Source organism: Colossoma macropomum, unplaced genomic scaffold (assembly GCF_904425465.1).
Source record: "Colossoma macropomum unplaced genomic scaffold, Colossoma_macropomum, whole genome shotgun sequence".
NCBI classification, from domain to species: Eukaryota; Metazoa; Chordata; class Actinopteri; order Characiformes; family Serrasalmidae; genus Colossoma; species Colossoma macropomum.
Window position 1 is genome coordinate 15306011 of NW_023494804.1, and position 18997 is coordinate 15325007.

Here is an 18997-nt window from a genome sequence, read left to right on the forward strand (position 1 = left end):
TTCTAAATTTTAATTGATAACGTAATGTTGACGGAACGCGAAAGGCAGAACTTTGCAAAGTGCGGAAGTGCAGCTCCTGGACAGTCTGTGGCGTGCACACTACATTAAAAGTTAGTGCAGGAGTTGACAACCCAAATGTTAATAAGAGTCATTTTGTATTTTCAACAAAAATCAAACCACCTTGGGAGCCACAACATTGAGTCCATTTTACCATCTTGGCTGTAAATATGTCTCAGTACATGCTACTAAAAAGCTAATGCTAATGCTCAGCTGTAGCCGCTTTTCTTGCATCACCAGCTGGAAACTTTTCCACAAAAGTAGAACAGTTTCTTGTAAAATGTCTCTCAATGTTCTACCGTTCTACTACTGAAGTCGCTTCTCATTCACCAGCTTCTCATTCGAATTTTCCCGTTCCATCTTAAATGGTGCCTGAGGTGCCAGAATGTAACTGCTGCACCATTTAAGGTGGAATGGGTAAATTCAAACAAGAAGCTGGTGAATGAGAAGCGACTTCGGCTTTACGTTTTTTTTAGTGTTTAACAGTTTCTTGTTGCAGAGTGAACATATCAGGAAACCAGCTGGAGTGATTATAAACATCTATTTGTCTCCAAATTATCGATGTTCGCCTCAAATCTTTCTCTTTGCCTTTTTGTTAGCTACTAGCTAGGTGAACTAGCAGTTATAGGCTACATTAACTCCAGCATTTAAGATCATTTATTCTTAAATCTGTGTTGAACGATCAGCAGAGCTTTATTTTACTGCAAAGGAGGATTATTTTATTTTTACCTACAAATCTAACTCTGCTGTGGAGCTGCGACCGGCCAGTAAAAGAGTTGCAGGTTGCCGACCCCTGAGTTAGCATATGGAAGCACTTTGGCTTCTATGGGGCTGAAGGGGAAAACCATATTACGTTTCCACCCATTTTCCGTCCGGTTGTACTTGCTGCCAACCAGAGGACTATCAAGCGATGTCAAAGCTTCCACCCAACTCGGAAAGGACGAAGAGAATTACAAACTCTATCGCAACTTTTATTGCCAAGAATTTGCGTCTGTTCTCATCGTTGAGAACCAGGGCTTTCGCGCTATGTTGCACACTCTGGAGCCGAGATACAGCATCTCGTCTCGAAGATATTTTACCGACACAGCAACTCCCCCCCCAACACTCTCTACAACAACATCAAGAGCTAAGTTATGAAATCACTGCAGAAAATGGGTAGTATAACTGTAACGTGATTCGTGGACACCCACTGCCACAGGATCTTATTTCACCATAACTGCACATTTTATCGCAGATGAGTGGCAGCCTGCATCTCATGTACTCCAAACAAGAGCAGTGAATGAGAGTCTTCCAGTTCACTTGCCAAACCACTTCCATTTAGTTTATTAATAAAAGATATAGGAAGTAAATTCTTTATGGATCATTATAAATACTTTGCTTTAAAAGTACCAAGTCCTCACACAGTGAGAAAATAGAAATCCTGTATAGCAAAAAAAAATGTATCAAGATGCATCGATAATTATTTTATAATCGCATCCAAGCCCTCTGAATCGTAACTGAATCGAATCGTGAAGTGCATAGAGATTCCCACCCCTACTAAATTCCCAAACTGTCATCACCACTGAGCAAACTTTTTAGTTGGCAGCTGTGTCAGAAGAACACCTATACAACCTGGAATTAGCCAGAAATGAACCGAATACCATTCGGCAAACAAAATGGGCTGTAAGATGATTCACAGACTGGCTGGAACAAAACAACATTAATACTGATCTAGCAAAATATGACAAAACTGAGCTAAACTTGATATTGCGGCAGTTTTATGGCTCAGTCTGATGTGGTCAGACTCTGAAGATGAGACACTTTTGGCAATTGGTATTCGGTTCATTTCTGGCTAATTCCAGGGTGTTTAGGGGTTCTTCTGTCACAGCTGCCAACTGAAAAGCTTGCTCAGTGGTGATGACAGTTTCGGAATTTAGTGTAAGGAGCTGGAGAACGAACTGCTGGCTGTGCAGCAACTGAGCGGAGCTCGTTACTCTGATGTAGCAACAAGCTGCTCATTAAGGAACTATAATTTGGCGGAAGGAACTGCGAACATTAAAACATATTAAATGCCACGTTCACAGACCAGTTTATTAATTTCTCACATTATTTATTTAACTGTTGTATAAAAGCAACAGAACACTCGAGGTTGTGTGATGTCCCGAATAACATCACAGCCGTGATGTTATTTCACGATAACACACTCCCTCTCGTGTTCTATTGCTTAAGTATGTGTCACTGCTAACAATGTTTACTGTTTACAACGTTAAGCACAGCAGAAAAAGCACAGGCAACAAAATGTACAATATTTTCAATATAACGTAATGGTTTAAATCATTTTGAGTTTTCAGTTTTCAAGAGTGAAACTGTGTTTAACTGGCCAACAATGCTTTATTTTTAATTATCTTTAATTATTTTGTTAATATATATCCACGTTAATAGTTTGCTCAGTACATTTCAGCAGTGTTACTACATTATATGAAGTAGACCAGGGGGTCCAATCCTGCTCCTGGAGCCGTGTTACAGAAACTTCCTCTCTTTAGTCCTTAAAGTTATGATCTGACAGGTCAAGATAAGATATTTCACAAATTCACATTACAGATGTAAATCTGATCTTAATTTGGGAATTTTATCTTATTTTACAGCATCTTATCTCCAGTTAGAAAATCTTAACCTACTCGATCAAAGTCAACAATCAACTGTCATGTCTGTTAACTGGCAACCAACCATACACACAAAGCTGAAAAGTAAACACAATCAAAATAATGTTAAAAATTTTAGTTAGCTAGACAGCTAACGTTACCAATATAAAGGTCAAAACTAAACTAAAGTGTGATAAACTGTAAGTGAATACTATAAGAGCGCCCCCTGCTGTTTATCAGGGCGTCACCGCTCACTGGTTAAAAGTCTCCATTTCCCAAACACTTTAGCGGAACGTGCTAATGTTATTCCTCCTAATAAACAGACACACATTCAGCTCTGTCTCCTCATTATTCACCACCGTCACTAAAATGATCACAATCACTAAAGCCTTTGCCTTGTCCTCTACTGAAACAGCAATAAAGAATCTTCACATTTAAATTAAATTTTAATTAAAAATAAAAAAAAACATTTTATTGAAAAAAAAACATGTACATTCACTTTCTGATTCATAACGAGAAGCATGGTTGACAGGGGTCAGAAAAGCTTCAAGAGGATTGTGTAAAACATGCTCTTCGCTAGGTTAATGCCCCAGAAACATATTGCACCGAGACACAGATACACACAGACAGAATAAGATAACTCCTCAAAGGGAAAAATAAAACAGTCTGTTTTAAGCAGTAAAACATCACTGCAGTCGTGTTTCGCAGCAGAACAGAGTCGCTAAAAAAACAGCATCAGAAATAACTCATTATAAAAGCCTCATTTTACTCGTCGCGCTGTGGATCTGCAAGCGTTTATTGCATTTCTATAACAGAGATACTTACTGCCATATATACATATTAAAAGCCTACAAGCTGTACAAAAGTAACTCTTCCAATCCTCTCAACCATTTCGGCTTTCCCTGTTTGCCACTGTTCCAATAAATCATCACACCTTTAAAAACAAATTTGTATTAAACAGCAATGCTCTTCTGGCAAAAAGGCAGTAAAAAAGCTGAGTGTCTGATCTCTCAAGTAAAATAGGATTTGCGTATTGCAGGGCTGGCCTGAATGGCACTTTACAGGCTTCAGAAACTTGTTGATATTTCCGAATTAGTACTCAATTACATGTTTTCAGTACTTCCCCTAAAGAAGTCCATAAATAACCACTTTATGTGTGTTAAATTGTGTACAACCTCAAGCATGTTCATTCATTTTTAGATACTTTAAAGCAACATATCATACATTTATGCGTCCTTTTTCTCAAAGATGCCGAGAGACAGATGTGGAGAAAAATGTGTTTACCAGCGATGAAGACGTTCAAGACAGTTTCAGTCAGTTTAGCTGCTTTATATTGAATCGCCAACTTTTGCTTCGAGTTTAGTTCCATTGTAAGTGGAATAACTCAGGACTGGGCAATATGACAATATATGTACCATTATCATAATGATAAATTATGTCACAATACAATACAGTATTCTTTTCTGAACATAGCATGTATATTGTCAGTACTTGTAGACACTAACCAACTGCATGTTTCACTATAAGGAGAGTAAAATTAGTGCTGTTTAAGTGGATTTGGTGCCAAATACTGAATAAAAATAATTGTGTTCACAGTTTTTGACAGTATTTTTAAAATGTAGCACTACTGGCTCTTTTTTATCTGTTCCAACTGATCAGTCGTCTGAAAAAATACATGTAATGACATATTGTGTATCGTGAACATTTCTTGAAGTATCGTAATAGTATATTTTTGCCATATTGTCCACCTCTATAATAACTTAGACAGAAAATAAATCTTGTTCAGTGAGTTTTTTCAGTGTTTTATGCTAAATTTGCACAGTTAACTGATTGGCTAGCCTACTATCTTTGTGTCATCTCTCAGCTCGGCAGCAGCTAAATGCTCAGCTTCTTCACCCAAATGACAAATTAGCATGTATTAGATTTAAACATTGTTTGCCAGCCTAATGTTTAGCTAAATGTTTATGCCTCTAGCTAATCTCACATGAGTAAGAAATCATGATTTCATAATCATGTCTGATCATCAAGTAATTGCAATTTTCTCTTGGTTTTATGATAAACTCAAAAATTGGAGTGTCACGAATCCACAACAGTGTTCAAGAATTCTTTTGGTGTCTAAAGGGTTAACAAGAGGTTAGGCTTCCGAATACTAAACAAGGACACAGATATCAACACATCAAATGAGTGCTTGAGTATTCTAACTATTCAGGCCAGCCCTTAGCGTATTGCTGTTGCCCACGATACAATACATTAGTTTTGTATTTGCATAGCTATTTAACATACAGGACCATCATTTACACAGTTATCCTTTATACTTGTGTCACCAGAAGATATTGACATTGTGCATGATGTACCAGCATGATGTCAAAGCCAATAACAATGAATTGTCATTTATAATAAAGCCACCACTCCTGCAGGCCTCGGTCAGGGTTGGTCAGGGTTCTGGTTCCACTAGTTTTACAGGTCATGTAGAGAGGAACATCATCTTGTTGTAATGTCCAGGGCATAATCTCACTTACGAAGTCCACTTCTTTCAATCCCCACTTTCAGAAAAAGTGGTATTATTGTGGTGTTATTCCACATCAGGGGTGTCCAGCTCTGGTCCTGCAGGGCCTTAATCTAGCCATATACTTAAAATGAATGAGATGCTGCACAGCAAAAAGGCATCTTTTGACAATGTGGTTTGAGTTTGTATGGTGGAGAACTTCTAAACAGACCCAATCAGCCGCATTCTGCTTAGTTAGCAGCAAGACGGACACATGAGCCTCAAACACAACATAAAAGAATATTTACCATCAGAATAACTGCGTATACTCTTGGGATCAGACATACATGTGAGAAGAGGCAGCACAAATTGTGTCATGATGTGGCCAAAGTTGTTTCGTTTCCTTTTTAGTTTCCTTTTCAAGCTTTCAGTTAGTAGTCAGTCTTAGTTCAGATGCTGTGTTGCTCATATTGCGGCCACATGAAGGCACTTCATGCAGTGCCTGCACTTCTATGTACATCTGGCCCAGAGTCATTTGTTCTCACTTATCATAAAAGAAGAAGTGAGTCACTTTTAAGTTATATCAACAAACTACAAACAGTTCTGTTATTGATCTCACTCTTCAGAGTCCTTCAATTGGGAAACCTTCTCTCAGTTTAAATAACCACGTTCATATGCGGCTTGATAATGTGTGAATAGTTCGACTAATAGCTCAATTGGAATAGAATACGTCCATGTATACACCTGAACTGGAATAGACTAGTCTGACTTAAGCCATTTGGAAAACAAATTCTATTCATTTTAACGAGGTGGGTAATCCGGTAAATAATCCGTTAAGTAGAAGAAGAATAACTGTGTAAACGCCTGTATCTGATTACATTCCCAATGGGAAAGGTTAAGTATGTTCTGCGCATGTTCGTTCGCATCATAGTGTAAGTTTATAACGTTCAGCATGGCGGGAGCAGAAACTGGTCTACAGAGGAGACGAAGTTTATGCTTTGAGCTTTAAGCATAAACGGCGTCCAGCTGATGTGTCTCAGAACATGATGTCTCTTCCTCTCGCCCTTCTTTAATAAGTACATGTGAAGTACGTTTTACTGCATCTGGAATCATTTTAAAGTAATTAAAAACAAAGCGCTGCTCACTGCTGCTCATCTCACTCTGACTGGACTCGCGTGATGCTGGTTGTCATGGCAACGGCTACATTAAATGGTTCTGTACACATGTACATCATTTTGGATTTCTTGTAGTGTGCATGTAAGCTGAGATTTTCATTAGATTGTTGAGTAGAGTGAGCACATAAACACCTCCGTCTTAATCTGTATTCTGAATGAATTTAATCACATTGGCAAAAATGTTTTCATGTAAACAGCCTGTGTTGTTTTGATAATTGGAGCTACATGTTGTGCTTGTGACGTCTGCAGGCAAATGTATTGTTTCTGTGAGGCTTATGCCATGGAGACACCAACATGGTCTCTGTTTCTGTCTGTAGAAAAATTTGTTTTCCTTTTTTTCATTTATATATTCATCCTTTCAAATCTCACATCTAGAAGAAACCAACTTGAGGAGAAAGCAAACACTGGAATATGGTGATGAAGCTACACAACCCGGCACTGCCAAATGCTGACGAGTAAAAAAAGCGGAACAAGTAGAAAGAACACTGGACCCAAACCATTAATCACTAAGACTCATCCATTTTTTTTGCTTTGATATAAATATACGCTTTGTGCACTCAATACAAGTTTGTGGTTTCATCTGTACAGAGTTAAAGGGGACCTATTATGCTCATTTTCTATGTTCATAGTTGTATTTTTGCTCTAATAGTACAGATTTACAGCTTTAATGTTCCAAAAACATTTTTCTGATCATGTCAATCTCTAGTGGCGTCGGTTCTGCTGTATCAGTTTGATCCAAAGTGGATCCTGAAAGTCAGGTCAGTGTCTTCTCCACAAGCTACAACCCTGAACACACTCTTCCTCCTGCAGTAGCTGCTGTGTGCTGTGTGAGGGTATGTCGAGCTCACCGGTAGGTGAGCTCGCCATTGGACTGTCACCATTGGACAGAAGAGCATTTGTCAGTTTCCAAACGCAAATTTGACACATGCAGTGCAGCACGTTCTCTTTGAGCATACTCAGAACTGACTGTTTAGTGGTGGCTCGGTTTCGTTTCATCAAGTAAACGCTAGCGTTTAATTTAGCACAGTTTGTTAGTTTCCCTGATTCAACCCATCAGTTAAGTTACCTGCAACATCTCGAAACTTGGACTAAGGCTCTCCAGGACCGGTGCTGGACTCCCTTGTTCTATGTGACTTTTTTGGAACAAGTGACTGGACTACTTTAAAAAAGCGTTTGGCAAAACTTTTGGATTTGGAGTAAGCGTCCACTGGAGAACTGAACTTGTCCAGACTCTTGTCCAAATATTACCTTGGGGTTGCACGAGATTCCTCTGATGGAGTGAACTGAATGGAGGGGGAGCATGAGAAGCTTTCAAATTCATGCTGATTTTTAAGACAAATCTGTTTACATCAGCTTTCCTAATTAGACATGTTTGATCATGTTTCTTTGTAGTTGCCTCCTTCGCAAAGAAAAACTTCCATTCTTCCAGAACATTCTCTGAAGAGAAAAAAATCCTAGTTATTTGTTGAGGCTTTTGGCGGTCACCTGGGTAAAGGTTCAGATTGGACAGGAAGACTTCAGAAATCTTCAACGTTTGGCAAAGCTTTTAGATCTGGACTGGAGTCATCCAAACAGGATGCAAGAGATTCCTCCAAGGTAGAGAACTGAGTGGAGTGAGGAGCTTCAGACTAAGACTGACCTTGAGACCTGATCAGTCCTGGAAATCATCAAGGGAGGGACGGGGCGGAGGGCGGGTTGGAGGAGGAGCTCGGCCAGGTGGGGCAGAATGAGGGGGTGGGGGCAGTGAGCCAGTCACTGATAGAGACAGACAGGCAGTTGGTGCTGGAGTCGGAGGCAGGAATGTTGATGGAGAGGGACCAGGGGGTGGAGAGGGAGGAGGAGCCAAAGTGAGAGTGAAGGAGGCTGGGGGTAAAGCTCTGGTGGGTGGGGGAGTGTAAGGGGGTGGTGTAATGGTAGAAGGGGGTGGGGTTGAAGGAAGAGGGGGCAGGGAGGACACTGGAGAAGGTGAGGGATAGGAAGGGTAGATAGGGTAACTGCAGTGTGGGTCTGTGGAGTGGGAGGGGTAACTGCAGTGTGGGTTTGGGGGCAGGTTGCTCTTTGGGGCCGGTGGGGTGGGGCTGTGGGGAAGACTGTAGATGTGCCTAGAGGCGTTGTTGTTGCTGTTGTTCCGTGGGTACCGAGGAGCTGGGTACGATTTGACCTGAGTGAAGTTCATACAGCGACCCTGCACAATAAAACGAGACAATGATAGCAAACATGAGCTTATGCATACAGGAACTTTTCCCCAAATGTGAGAAACAAGATACAACAGATGTAGCATGAGATATGCTGGTCAAGTGTAGTGGGTAACAACTCTGCCTTCTATGCTGAAGACTAAGGGGTCAATCCCCTGTCTGGGCAAGCACCCTACACTCTACCAATAAGAGTCCTTGGGCAAGACTCCAAACACTACCTTCGCCTACCTGTATAAAATGATCAAATTGTAATTTGCTCTGGATAAGAGTGTCTGCCAAATGCCATAAATATAGATACCACACCCTTGCATGCCTGGCTGAAGACATGACTTTTATTCAAGACTTTTATTCAAACAGCTGCAATATTTGTAGCCCAATTTTACCACCAATTTGCTTCTTCTGACAGAGTTTTTAGAAGGAGTCTCAAAAAGGCCTTCCCATATTTTCAAATATTTGATGTTTACGGCACAAAATGTTCATGAGTCCTGTTGTGTGAGATGATGAATGATGTAACTAAATGAGACAAGGAATAGCCAATGAAAAAGCTACTAGAGAAAAAGGTAGAAGAGACATGTATGCAGATGGAGCAATGACCCTCTGAATGTTGGCAAATGCTTGAGTGTCTTTATAATTTGTGAACCAGAACTTCATGGCACTCAACTGCCAGTTCATCACAAAAATGATGTTCCAGTTCTTGCTACAGAATAGACTGATATACACATTCCTCTACCATATTTTCATCCACGGATTGTGTCTAGTGTGTGTAAAAGCTTAAACAGGTACGCTCCCGTCCAAGATTTGTTTGTATCCTGTGATGACAGCAAATTTGGATTTTTTAGTGCTGTGTCCTAGCAGCAAATCATTGTGTAGGCAATACCTTCCTTTTGTTTAATCATCTAGGGTGCATAACCTTAGGACAAAAAGTGTAAACAGCTCAGTCTAAAAGGAAAAACAGCTCAGTGTTTTGTAAATCTGTATTTTGTAACTCATGTAGGCAGATGATGTGATGACATGTAGTGTGGGTGCCCTTATTATGTCCTGAGGAACATCTGTATCTTTATTAAGGCACAACCCAAATAAAGTTTCATTTTTAACATGCCCAAACTGAGGACTTGAGCAGACTTTCTTACATCTGAAACAGGATTTCGAATGGTCTCCTATCCCCAAATCCTGTGACTGGACTGGACAAAGGATGGTGTCTCCAGGCTGTAGATGCCTGCCTTCAACTACATCCTAACGTAGGCAGAGTTAAACCTCTTCTTCCTCACTCTGTGGTTGTTTTGGAGATCAAGGAGCAGGTCTTTGCGGCAACAGGTTTGCAAGCACTTTGGCAGAATAGATTGAAAGGATTTGTGCTTGCAAACAACTGTCCAAACAAGCTCGCTGGGGAGAGTGGATCATCCAAATAGGTCATCCAATCTCTGGTGTCTGACAGCATTAGCTACAAGTATCACTGAGCCACCACTGTTGCCGCCAGTTCTCAGTCTAGCAAAAGCAGTGCAAAGAATGTAACCTGACGCAACACTGATCTTGTTGATGACAACTGTTAGCAGGCTCCCTGCTAGTAACATATCTCAAAATTTGTCTTGATGCATCTCCTGCTATGTTTGAAGGAGGGTGACTGAACTCAGTCCTGGCCTCAGCACAGTCTCCAGTTGAAGGAAGAGTATCAGTGCTTGGAAGAGAGCACGGCTGGTCCTTTATTGATGGAGAACGTGATGTGTATGGTTCTATATAGGAGCTTTTCGAAAATGGTTCTATACAGCACCAAAAAGGGTAAGCTGATAGCTGTTAGCATGTAAGCAGTAGTGGCCGCGTAGTAACTTCTGACCCCTGATCAGCTGTGAGGCTGAGTTTGAGGTGTCTAGACAGGAGTGAGAAGTGAGGACAGCAGCTATCAAGGTAAATATACAGATACAAGCTGAAATTAAACGAATGAAGCGAGACTCATCCCTCTCATGTTTTCTGCTCCAAAATCACAACTGAAGTTGAAGCATCACTGCGCAGATTAGTTAGTGTTAATGATTTTCGAGTGCAAATGACCGATATAGCAACTTCCGGGGGGGCGCTATATGACACGCAGTGGAACAAACTGGAACTTACACTACTGTCTGTTCAAAATAAATGAAAAGAAACCTAGCCTTATAAATTTGGGGGGTTTTGTTGTTTTTTTCGTCGTTGTACTGAATCGTCATTTCCAAACTGCGGTGTGAACTGAACTGTGCCGCCTGTGTATCATTACCCTCCTAGGAGCTCTCTGTCTGAGATGTGAGGTGTTCTTAGAGAAGTGAAGAGCATAAGAATTGAGGGGAAATGCTGCAAGTTTGCAGGTGTGGGATGGGGCAAGCGACGAGACAAGCGAGGGTGTTATACTGTATGCATGTTGTACTTACTGAAAGCTCATTGTAATCTCGTCCTTTGCTTTAATTCTGATAACATATAATGTCCGAGATATTGGACAGAACCATTTGCACGTTGCTTATTTATATAATTTGTGTCTGTGAAAACTTTTCAGGTTTATAAAGGTGATTGCTTCTCCGTTACATCAGTGTACGTTCATTGATTGGTTGAGGTTTATTAAATTAAAAAAGGAAAAAATCAATCGAAAAAAAGAGAGAGGTCTGTTAAATGTGTTTGTGTGTTATAAATAAAATATTAAGAAAGAACTCATTTGTGCCTTTGACTTTAATTTATGTACACTCACACCTTTGAAAATAAAGTTGCCAAACAGAGTTCTTTGGAGCGATCTCAAAGAAGCACTGTTAAATCCCTAAAGAATCTTTTGGTGAACGGATGTTTAAAAATCACACAATTTAAAGGTTCTTTAGGGAACCAAAAGTGATTCTTCTATGTCCTAAGTCGAACACAAGGTCTGTGGGCCAGATCAGGCCTGCAACACAAGCCTATCTGGCATGCAAAATTATTTTAATAATTTTACAATAAATTTATAATAATTTTATGTATTACAGTTTGCAGCACTACAATCCCCAGCATGCACTGCAATGTAATGTCTACTCCCAACCCTCTCCCCAACAACAGTCTATGGGACAGTGGTTATATCACCAACACACTAGCTGCATCTCAGATGCAGTTCAACCAACATAAACACTATAAATACTATAAAAACTATAAACACTATAAACATTATGAAAACTACACATTCTATAAACACTATAGGCACTAAAAACTATTAAAACTATAGACACTATAAACACTGTAGACACTATAATTACTGTATAAACTATAAACACTATAAACATCTTAAACAATATAAAAACAAAAACACTATAAACACTGTAGACACTATAATTACTGTATAAACTATAAACATCTTAAACAATATAAAAACAAAAACACTATAAACACTGTAGACACTATGAACACTACAAACAGTATAAACACTATAAACACTAAACACTACACACGGCATTATAAACACCATAAACACTACAGACGCTATAAATACTGTTGACACTATAGAAAGTAGAAACACTACAACCATTATAAACACTATAAACAGTATGAACACTATAAACACCCTAAACACCACAAACATTATAAACACTAGATGCTATAAACACTATAGACTCTATAGACACCATAAACACTATAAACAGTTTAGACACTATAAACACTATAAACACTCAGCAGCTCAGAAACTGATCCCAAGAATGAATGAACAGCAAAGAAGAGATCGCAGGTGTTTGGATCAACTGCATAGGCAGGCTTAAAAGACCTACTTCCTGGGGACATTTTTTGTTATTATTTCAAATACTGTAAAACTTTGGTGAAAATACTATGATATTACTCGTGTCATATTTTAAGATCTACTACAACTGCCTACATTTGCTGTTGTCATTTTTCCGGTTTTTGAATAAACAATGGCAAAATGTTAATTAAAAATGAAATAAAAACGCAGGAGTTCTTTGAAACACTGGTCTGTTGAGATTTTTAATATGGCCCTTTAAGTGGTTGAGTTTGACACCTCTCCTCTACAGCATTAGAATACTTTAACAGGACCACATTGCCCACACTGAAATCGATATATTACATTAGTAACATTGTGACAATTTGGAGTTTATAATATTGTGATATAACCTCAAATCTTATGCTTTTTACATCTTATAAAAACAAACGTTTTTCTGCTCCACTGAAAATTATTCCTTTGTTCATTTTTTTTTCATTTTATTTTAGTTTTTGTTTGTTTTTTTTTATTCTGTATACTATTGTAACAGTATATAACTTCTTATGTTTAGCTTCGTTTTGGCCACATCACCCTTTTCAAAAAGATATCCCTAAAATCTTCCTATATTGAGGCAGGATTGTGCATTCACACCGCAGGCATCTGAAGAAGTTTACCAGACCGCTTAGGATTCAATTAAACAGAAAAGAAGGTCACCTCAGTTCATGTTGAATCTTCCTGCTGGAGTTTTTTTACTGAAAGCAAGATCTTGTCAATAAAGCACTGGTTAAATGTTTCTCCTGCAATCTCCCCAGTCTTTCATCTCTCTAACCTCCTCTTTAAGGGTCTTACAGCCTTTGTTCGTTTATCTTTCTCTGCTCTTCAAAGACCAAAAGCATTCACCGTGCTTTTGATTTCTCTCCAGTTTCCTGCATAATCCTCTTCATCTCTGACTGAGGCTGGCAGTATGGATGGGGTGTTTTTTTCATCTGGCCTTAATGCATTGAGCAGACGGGACTGCATTCCTTTAAGTAGGAGCGTTGTTTGCAGTCTGCTCCATCTCTGCGGTTCTTTCTACCTTCCTCAGAACCCTTTATTACTAACAGCTGGAACTCTTTTCTCCTCCAATCATCCTCCAAAGTCTCCTCTTGCGATTCATGCAGCCTCAGCTGGAGCAATTCAGTAAATTCGGGAGAGGCGCACTCTAAAATAACCAAATGGAGTTCCAGTTGGGTTTGATTTCCTGAGCGCTGTTTCAACAGCTATTTATAAGAATAACACCCAGCAGGAGACCAATAGGTTTAAAAATCAATAAAAAGAAATGGCTAAACTTATAGACGTTGAGCAAATATATCTGTATTCAAGAGAGTAGATTGGCTAAAAGACAGAACACTGTACTTTAGAAGAAGGTGCTGGAGAAATATGGATGTAGAGCACTGTATGATACTGTACAAAAGTGCTACACACTATATGTAGTAGTTATAGTGGGACGCAAGCCAATAAGGCATTTTTTCTGAGGCTGAACAGACCATGAGGGCCACAGTGTTGAAGAATTATGACTCAACAGACTGTATTACAGAAATAACAAACGTGTTTATCAGACAGTATTAATATAACAGCTCTATCACAGCGTTAAATCACAGCGTTAAATGACCCCATGATCACGTACAGCTGTATCACATCATTCCATCACAGCGCTACGTCACACTGTCAGGACACCATCATTTTACACTGCTCTGTTGAACCACTGTATCACACCACTCTATCATCACTCTCACACCTCTGTATCTCACAGCTGTATCACCCCATTCTATCACACCTCTGTATTGCACCACTGTAGTGCACCATTGTATCACACCATATACAGGTGAAATGCTGAGCTACATTTTAAAAGTATGAAGGGTGATGTTTAAATAAAATTCTATATTATAATTATTACTAAAATTAATATTATTATTGTTATTATTATTAAAATATGACTGTATCACACTGCTGTATCACTTCACTGAATTGCACCCTTCTATCACACTGCTGTAGGTCATACGCTGTAAGTCATCTGTGCAGGAGTGTTTTTTCAGTTCTGCTCCTGCAGAAAACCGTAATCATTTCTCCCAATCCCGCCCGCAACTGAAACAATTTGTCCTGCTCCCACCCGCATAGAAAGATATACAGACATTCCTTTTTACAGACAGACAAATGGTCACATCAGTCACTCTGCTCAAAAGAATTATCATTTGTAAATGTACAAGGTATATTTGTTTATCTTGGACAGCATTCTGACTTGTGATTAGGCAAAAGTTTCAAGCCTGGTCTGTCTGCAGCACGGAATGTTTACTTAGTATTTCATCATCATGAATCATTTTTAAATTTTTTTAAGCGGCCTTCTTTTTAATTTTCATTGATTTTGTGGCTTATTTCAGTGTATTTTGCTGCATGAGGCATGCAGGCGCAGAAAGAAATGACTCCGGGTCTATTCTCTAAACACTGTGCTGCTTCAGTGTGGCGTCTGGGACTCTTTGCATGCGCAGCCAGTGTGAAAGCGCTGACCACTTAACATGGGCACCAAAATGAAAAGCAAGGCCTCCCACTCCACGCAGAAGCAGTATGTGTGAATCAGGTCTATGAGAATTTGTGTGTTGTTCACATGATCGGCTGCTTGAGAATGACTTTATTCATTTTGAATGTTCTACTGTTATCATTTTATATTGTTTGCTTATGTGATTTAGTTATCATTCTACTTTATTTAGGCTGTTCCTTAATTTGTGGGATTTCTCTTCATGCCTTCTTCTGCCCGCACCCACCTGAAGGGGTCTGATTTCCCACCCGGTCCTGCGAGCAACACTGAAAATTAGTCCCGCGCCACAAGATATTGTGTGTATCACACAGTTCTATTGGCATCACAGTATTGCACCACTCACACTGCTGTATCGTACCATTGTATCAACAGCTCTAACACACAGCTCTGTCACACCGCTCTATCACACAGCACTAACACACCATTGTATCTCACCATTGTATCATATCACTGTATTGCACCTCTGTATCGCACCACTCTATTACATTGCTGTATCACACCCCTTTATCACAACGCTGTATCACCACGACATCACACCATATCACACAGCTCTATCGCAGCACTGTAGCACACCACTGTATTACATCGCTGTATCACACTGCTGGATCACACCCCTTTATCACAACACTGTATCACCACGATATCACACCTCTGTATTACACCACCCTATCACACTGCAGTATTACCCTGCTGTATCATACAGCTGTACGGCACCACTCTATCAGAGTGCTGTATCACACCACTCTATCACACCACTCTATCACACCACTGTATCACACTGCTGTATCACACCACTGTATCATACTGCTGCATCACACTGCTGTATCATATATATGGACAAAAGTATATCAGAGAGCTAAAAACAGTAGCAGTCAGTATCAAACCTGAATTTTGTCCACACTTTCATCCCTGTTTATAGATCAGCTTGTCATACAGTGTCAGAAACCACACAACCAAGTCGAACACCAAACATCACACCACAAAGAACTGATTTTTTACAAACTATTTTCCTTTAATGTTCTCTGCTGCTGAAAATTCCAGGGTTGAAATTCACTGGACCTGATTAAAGGTTTCAAATGATCCTCCTGCAGGCAATTTCAAACAGCAGCGCTGTCTTTAATAACAGATGTAGAGAGGAGAGCACAGAAGAGACGGCTCATCCTCAGGTCTCAGAATAGGCCTTAATTGACCGGGAATTGGGCCTAATGTCCTTCCTTATCCGTGCATCGTAATTTATCAGTCAATAGAGAAAATGAGAGGCTGGACACAGAGAAAGGGCCACTGGACTCCTGTTTCTGCACTCATCCACTCGTCTAGGACCAGTTTTCAGAACAATCAGTGGCTCCTTCAAACAGCTGGACTTTGCTCCCTCTCAGTCCATCTGTCTGTAATGAGACTCAGTTGTTGTGTTATGTAACGCTGGCAGTGCTGTTTGTGTTTGTGAGTGCAAAATGTAGACGTGGATGTTTGGAGTGTTCATTAGCGCTGGCGGTAAAACACACTCACACTGCTATCTGCAAAAATGGACAAAAGCATACCGCACAGATAAAAAACAGTTGTAGCAGCCGTATTGAAGCCTGGATTTTGTCCATGTTTGTAGGTATTAGTGTCAGAAACCACGTCTGGGGACAACTCTGAGAAGTCTTTCTAAATGTGAGGGAATGTTATTGGAATGGGAACAAACAGAGAGTAAAATTTCTAAGCCAGTTCATTGTGAAGACAAAGCTCGCAGTAGGGGGCGCTGGTGTGCTTGACCACATTGCCCAATGGACAACAAGCCTGTCACTAGCACATGGATGGTACATTCAGGAGCTTTAAGGTCATTTAGAGCTTTAAAAACCAGCAGCAGAGCTTTAAAATGTCTCCTAAAAGATCCAGGCGGTCAGTGCAGTGTGTAAACGGGGGTGATCTGAGCTCTGTGTGTTGGTGTGAGGATCAGTGCTGCTGCGTTCTGTACGAGTTGTAGAGGATGGACTGTTTCCTCCAGTAAGAAGATCATTACAGTGATCAACTCTGCTGAAGAAATGCAGCAACAAGTTTCTCTACGTCTCTCTGAGAGAGAAAAGGCTGAACTTTAGTGATATTTCTCAAATGATGAAAAGCAGTTTTTGTGACTGTGTTTACATGCGGGATTAAACAGAACTCAGCATCTAAAGCTACATTCACACAGTAGGTGTAAGTGGCCCAAATCCAATTTTCACACCAAATCCGATTTTTTTTTGTTTGGCTGTTCACAAAATCTTTTAAATGTGACCTATATGCAACATCAGTCTGAACAGATCAGCTCCTAAACTGACCCGCATGTGCAGAAAAACAATGCTTCACATGGTGCGTTTATACTGAGGTAAACAATCATGACTGCCAATGATTGCAGTTTAGTTTCGTCTTCGCCAGCATAACCAGAGTGATCATGAAGCTTCATTGACTGACAGCTGGGCTCATCACCCAGAATGTGTTCAGCGCCAAAGTTTGTGTCTATGGATTCTTTAACCTTTGCTTTCAGATTTTTAACCGTTCTTTGATGCCGCAGCCTTGTTCTCCTACAACGGAGTTCGGTCATTCTTCGAACACAAAGGGGTTTGGAAAAGTCTGTTTTAATTTTTGTACAGAAACATCAGACGTTTATGAGGTCTCGGCAGCATGAAATTATGATGAGTGGGTGGCAGGTGGGTAACCAGCCCCCTGCAAGCGGGAGAGAGACTAAGCACACACGAAGAGAAATCCCTCAAATTAATGAACAGCTTGAATAAAGTAGAGCAATCACTAAATCATATATAAACAATATGAAATCATACCAGTAAAATAGTTAAAATGAATGAAGTCATTCTAATGAGCTGTGAAGCAGCCAATCAACATGCAGATTCTCGTAGCTTACAGAGAGAGCGGAGCCTTCAATCTAACAGCCACAGCTGACCAGCAAAACAGCAAAAATAACCGCTCTGTGGTTTAATTCCTGCTTTGTGTTTACTGGGATCAAATGGCGTTATGACCATGACTGCTGTGTTACTTCAGCAGAGAATGTGTTTGTGAATAGATTGTGTCAGATTTTGGATGTCAGGTCGCTTTGACGGAGCTGTGTGGGTGGGACAAAACGTTTTGGTTGCGGACAGGGGCGGGACAAATTATTCAGATTTTCTGCTGAAGCAGGACTGAAAAACAGTCCAGTGCAACCTTTGTTACAGTTGAAAGAAGTGTCATTACTGAGGAGAATAAAAACAGGCTGAAATATGGCGCGTGTGCACTGCTGAGTCGTCCTGAAATAATCAAAGAAAAGTTCTGATGTACTGACCCCTCCCCTGTGTCCTGTCCACAGGATCAGTGTGTAACTAATGTAACTAATATGAAACTAACGTCTTCATATTATTTCGCTGTTCATATTTACACAGACAGCTACTGTACATTCTTTTACTCTGCATAGTTATCATTTTACATATGCTGCTGTGACAGTACATACTACCTACACTTGCATTCTCTCCACTCACTCTGTATATATGTGTATTATATTTATATTTGCAACATCTATTTTTTACCACTCTACCATCCTTACCTGTACATATTGTACGTGTCAATTGTCAGCTCCTGCACTTTATATGTAAATAATACTGTATTTTGCACTTCTGGTTAGATACTAACTGCATTTCATTTGTTCTGTACCTGAACTCTGCACACTGACAATAAAGTTGAATCTAGTCTAATCTAACTAATAAATTTTGGACTAAAGTGTGATTTAGAGAGATGCTCAATGCTGACTGGCTGATCGGCTCACCTTCTCTCCCGGCTGTGGCCTCATCACAGAGACACGGTCGTATCCTCTTCTCAGCCAAACGACCAGAGCGTCAAGCTTCCCCTAAAAGACAACACAGCACAACACATTAAACACATGACAGAAAACAAACAGGCGTCACTGTAAACTAGGGGTCGACGATATCAAGTTAAATCTATATCACCGGTTTTTCTACTGTGAAAATGTTTCACAGCATAAAACTGATGTAATGCTATCTAACTAATAGTGCATTAAATGCTATGTAGTTGATTTTCTAAGTGAAAATAAGTGAACTTATGCAAAGTCTTCTACAGAAAACACAATTTTGCACACTTTAATGTACATTTTGGGGTTTAAAAAGTTTGGCTTGTGCAAAAGTTACAGCACATTTTATGTTTTATGTTTTCCAATATGTTCAGCAAATAAATAGAAATTTGTGCACTA

The 18997-nt window shown here is 39.8% G+C and overlaps 1 protein-coding gene across 2 annotated transcripts in view; it reads right to left on the reverse strand.

Moving 5' to 3' along the window:
- Positions 1–5394: 5394 nt before the first annotated feature.
- The window catches only part of antxr1b (ANTXR cell adhesion molecule 1b), a 72506-nt gene continuing 58903 nt past the window's right edge, over positions 5395–18997 (reverse strand). Inside the window, exons 17-18 of one of the 2 annotated variants that reach the window (XM_036594723.1) lie at positions 18557–18637; positions 5395–8523 (exon numbers count right to left, since the gene is read on the reverse strand). In XM_036594723.1, coding sequence (XP_036450616.1) covers positions 7990–8523; positions 18557–18637 — 615 coding nt within the window. In that variant the 3' untranslated portion in view covers positions 5395–7989. The remainder of the gene's footprint in view (positions 8524–18556; positions 18638–18997) is intronic. The other variant, XM_036594724.1, reaches the window with a different exon arrangement.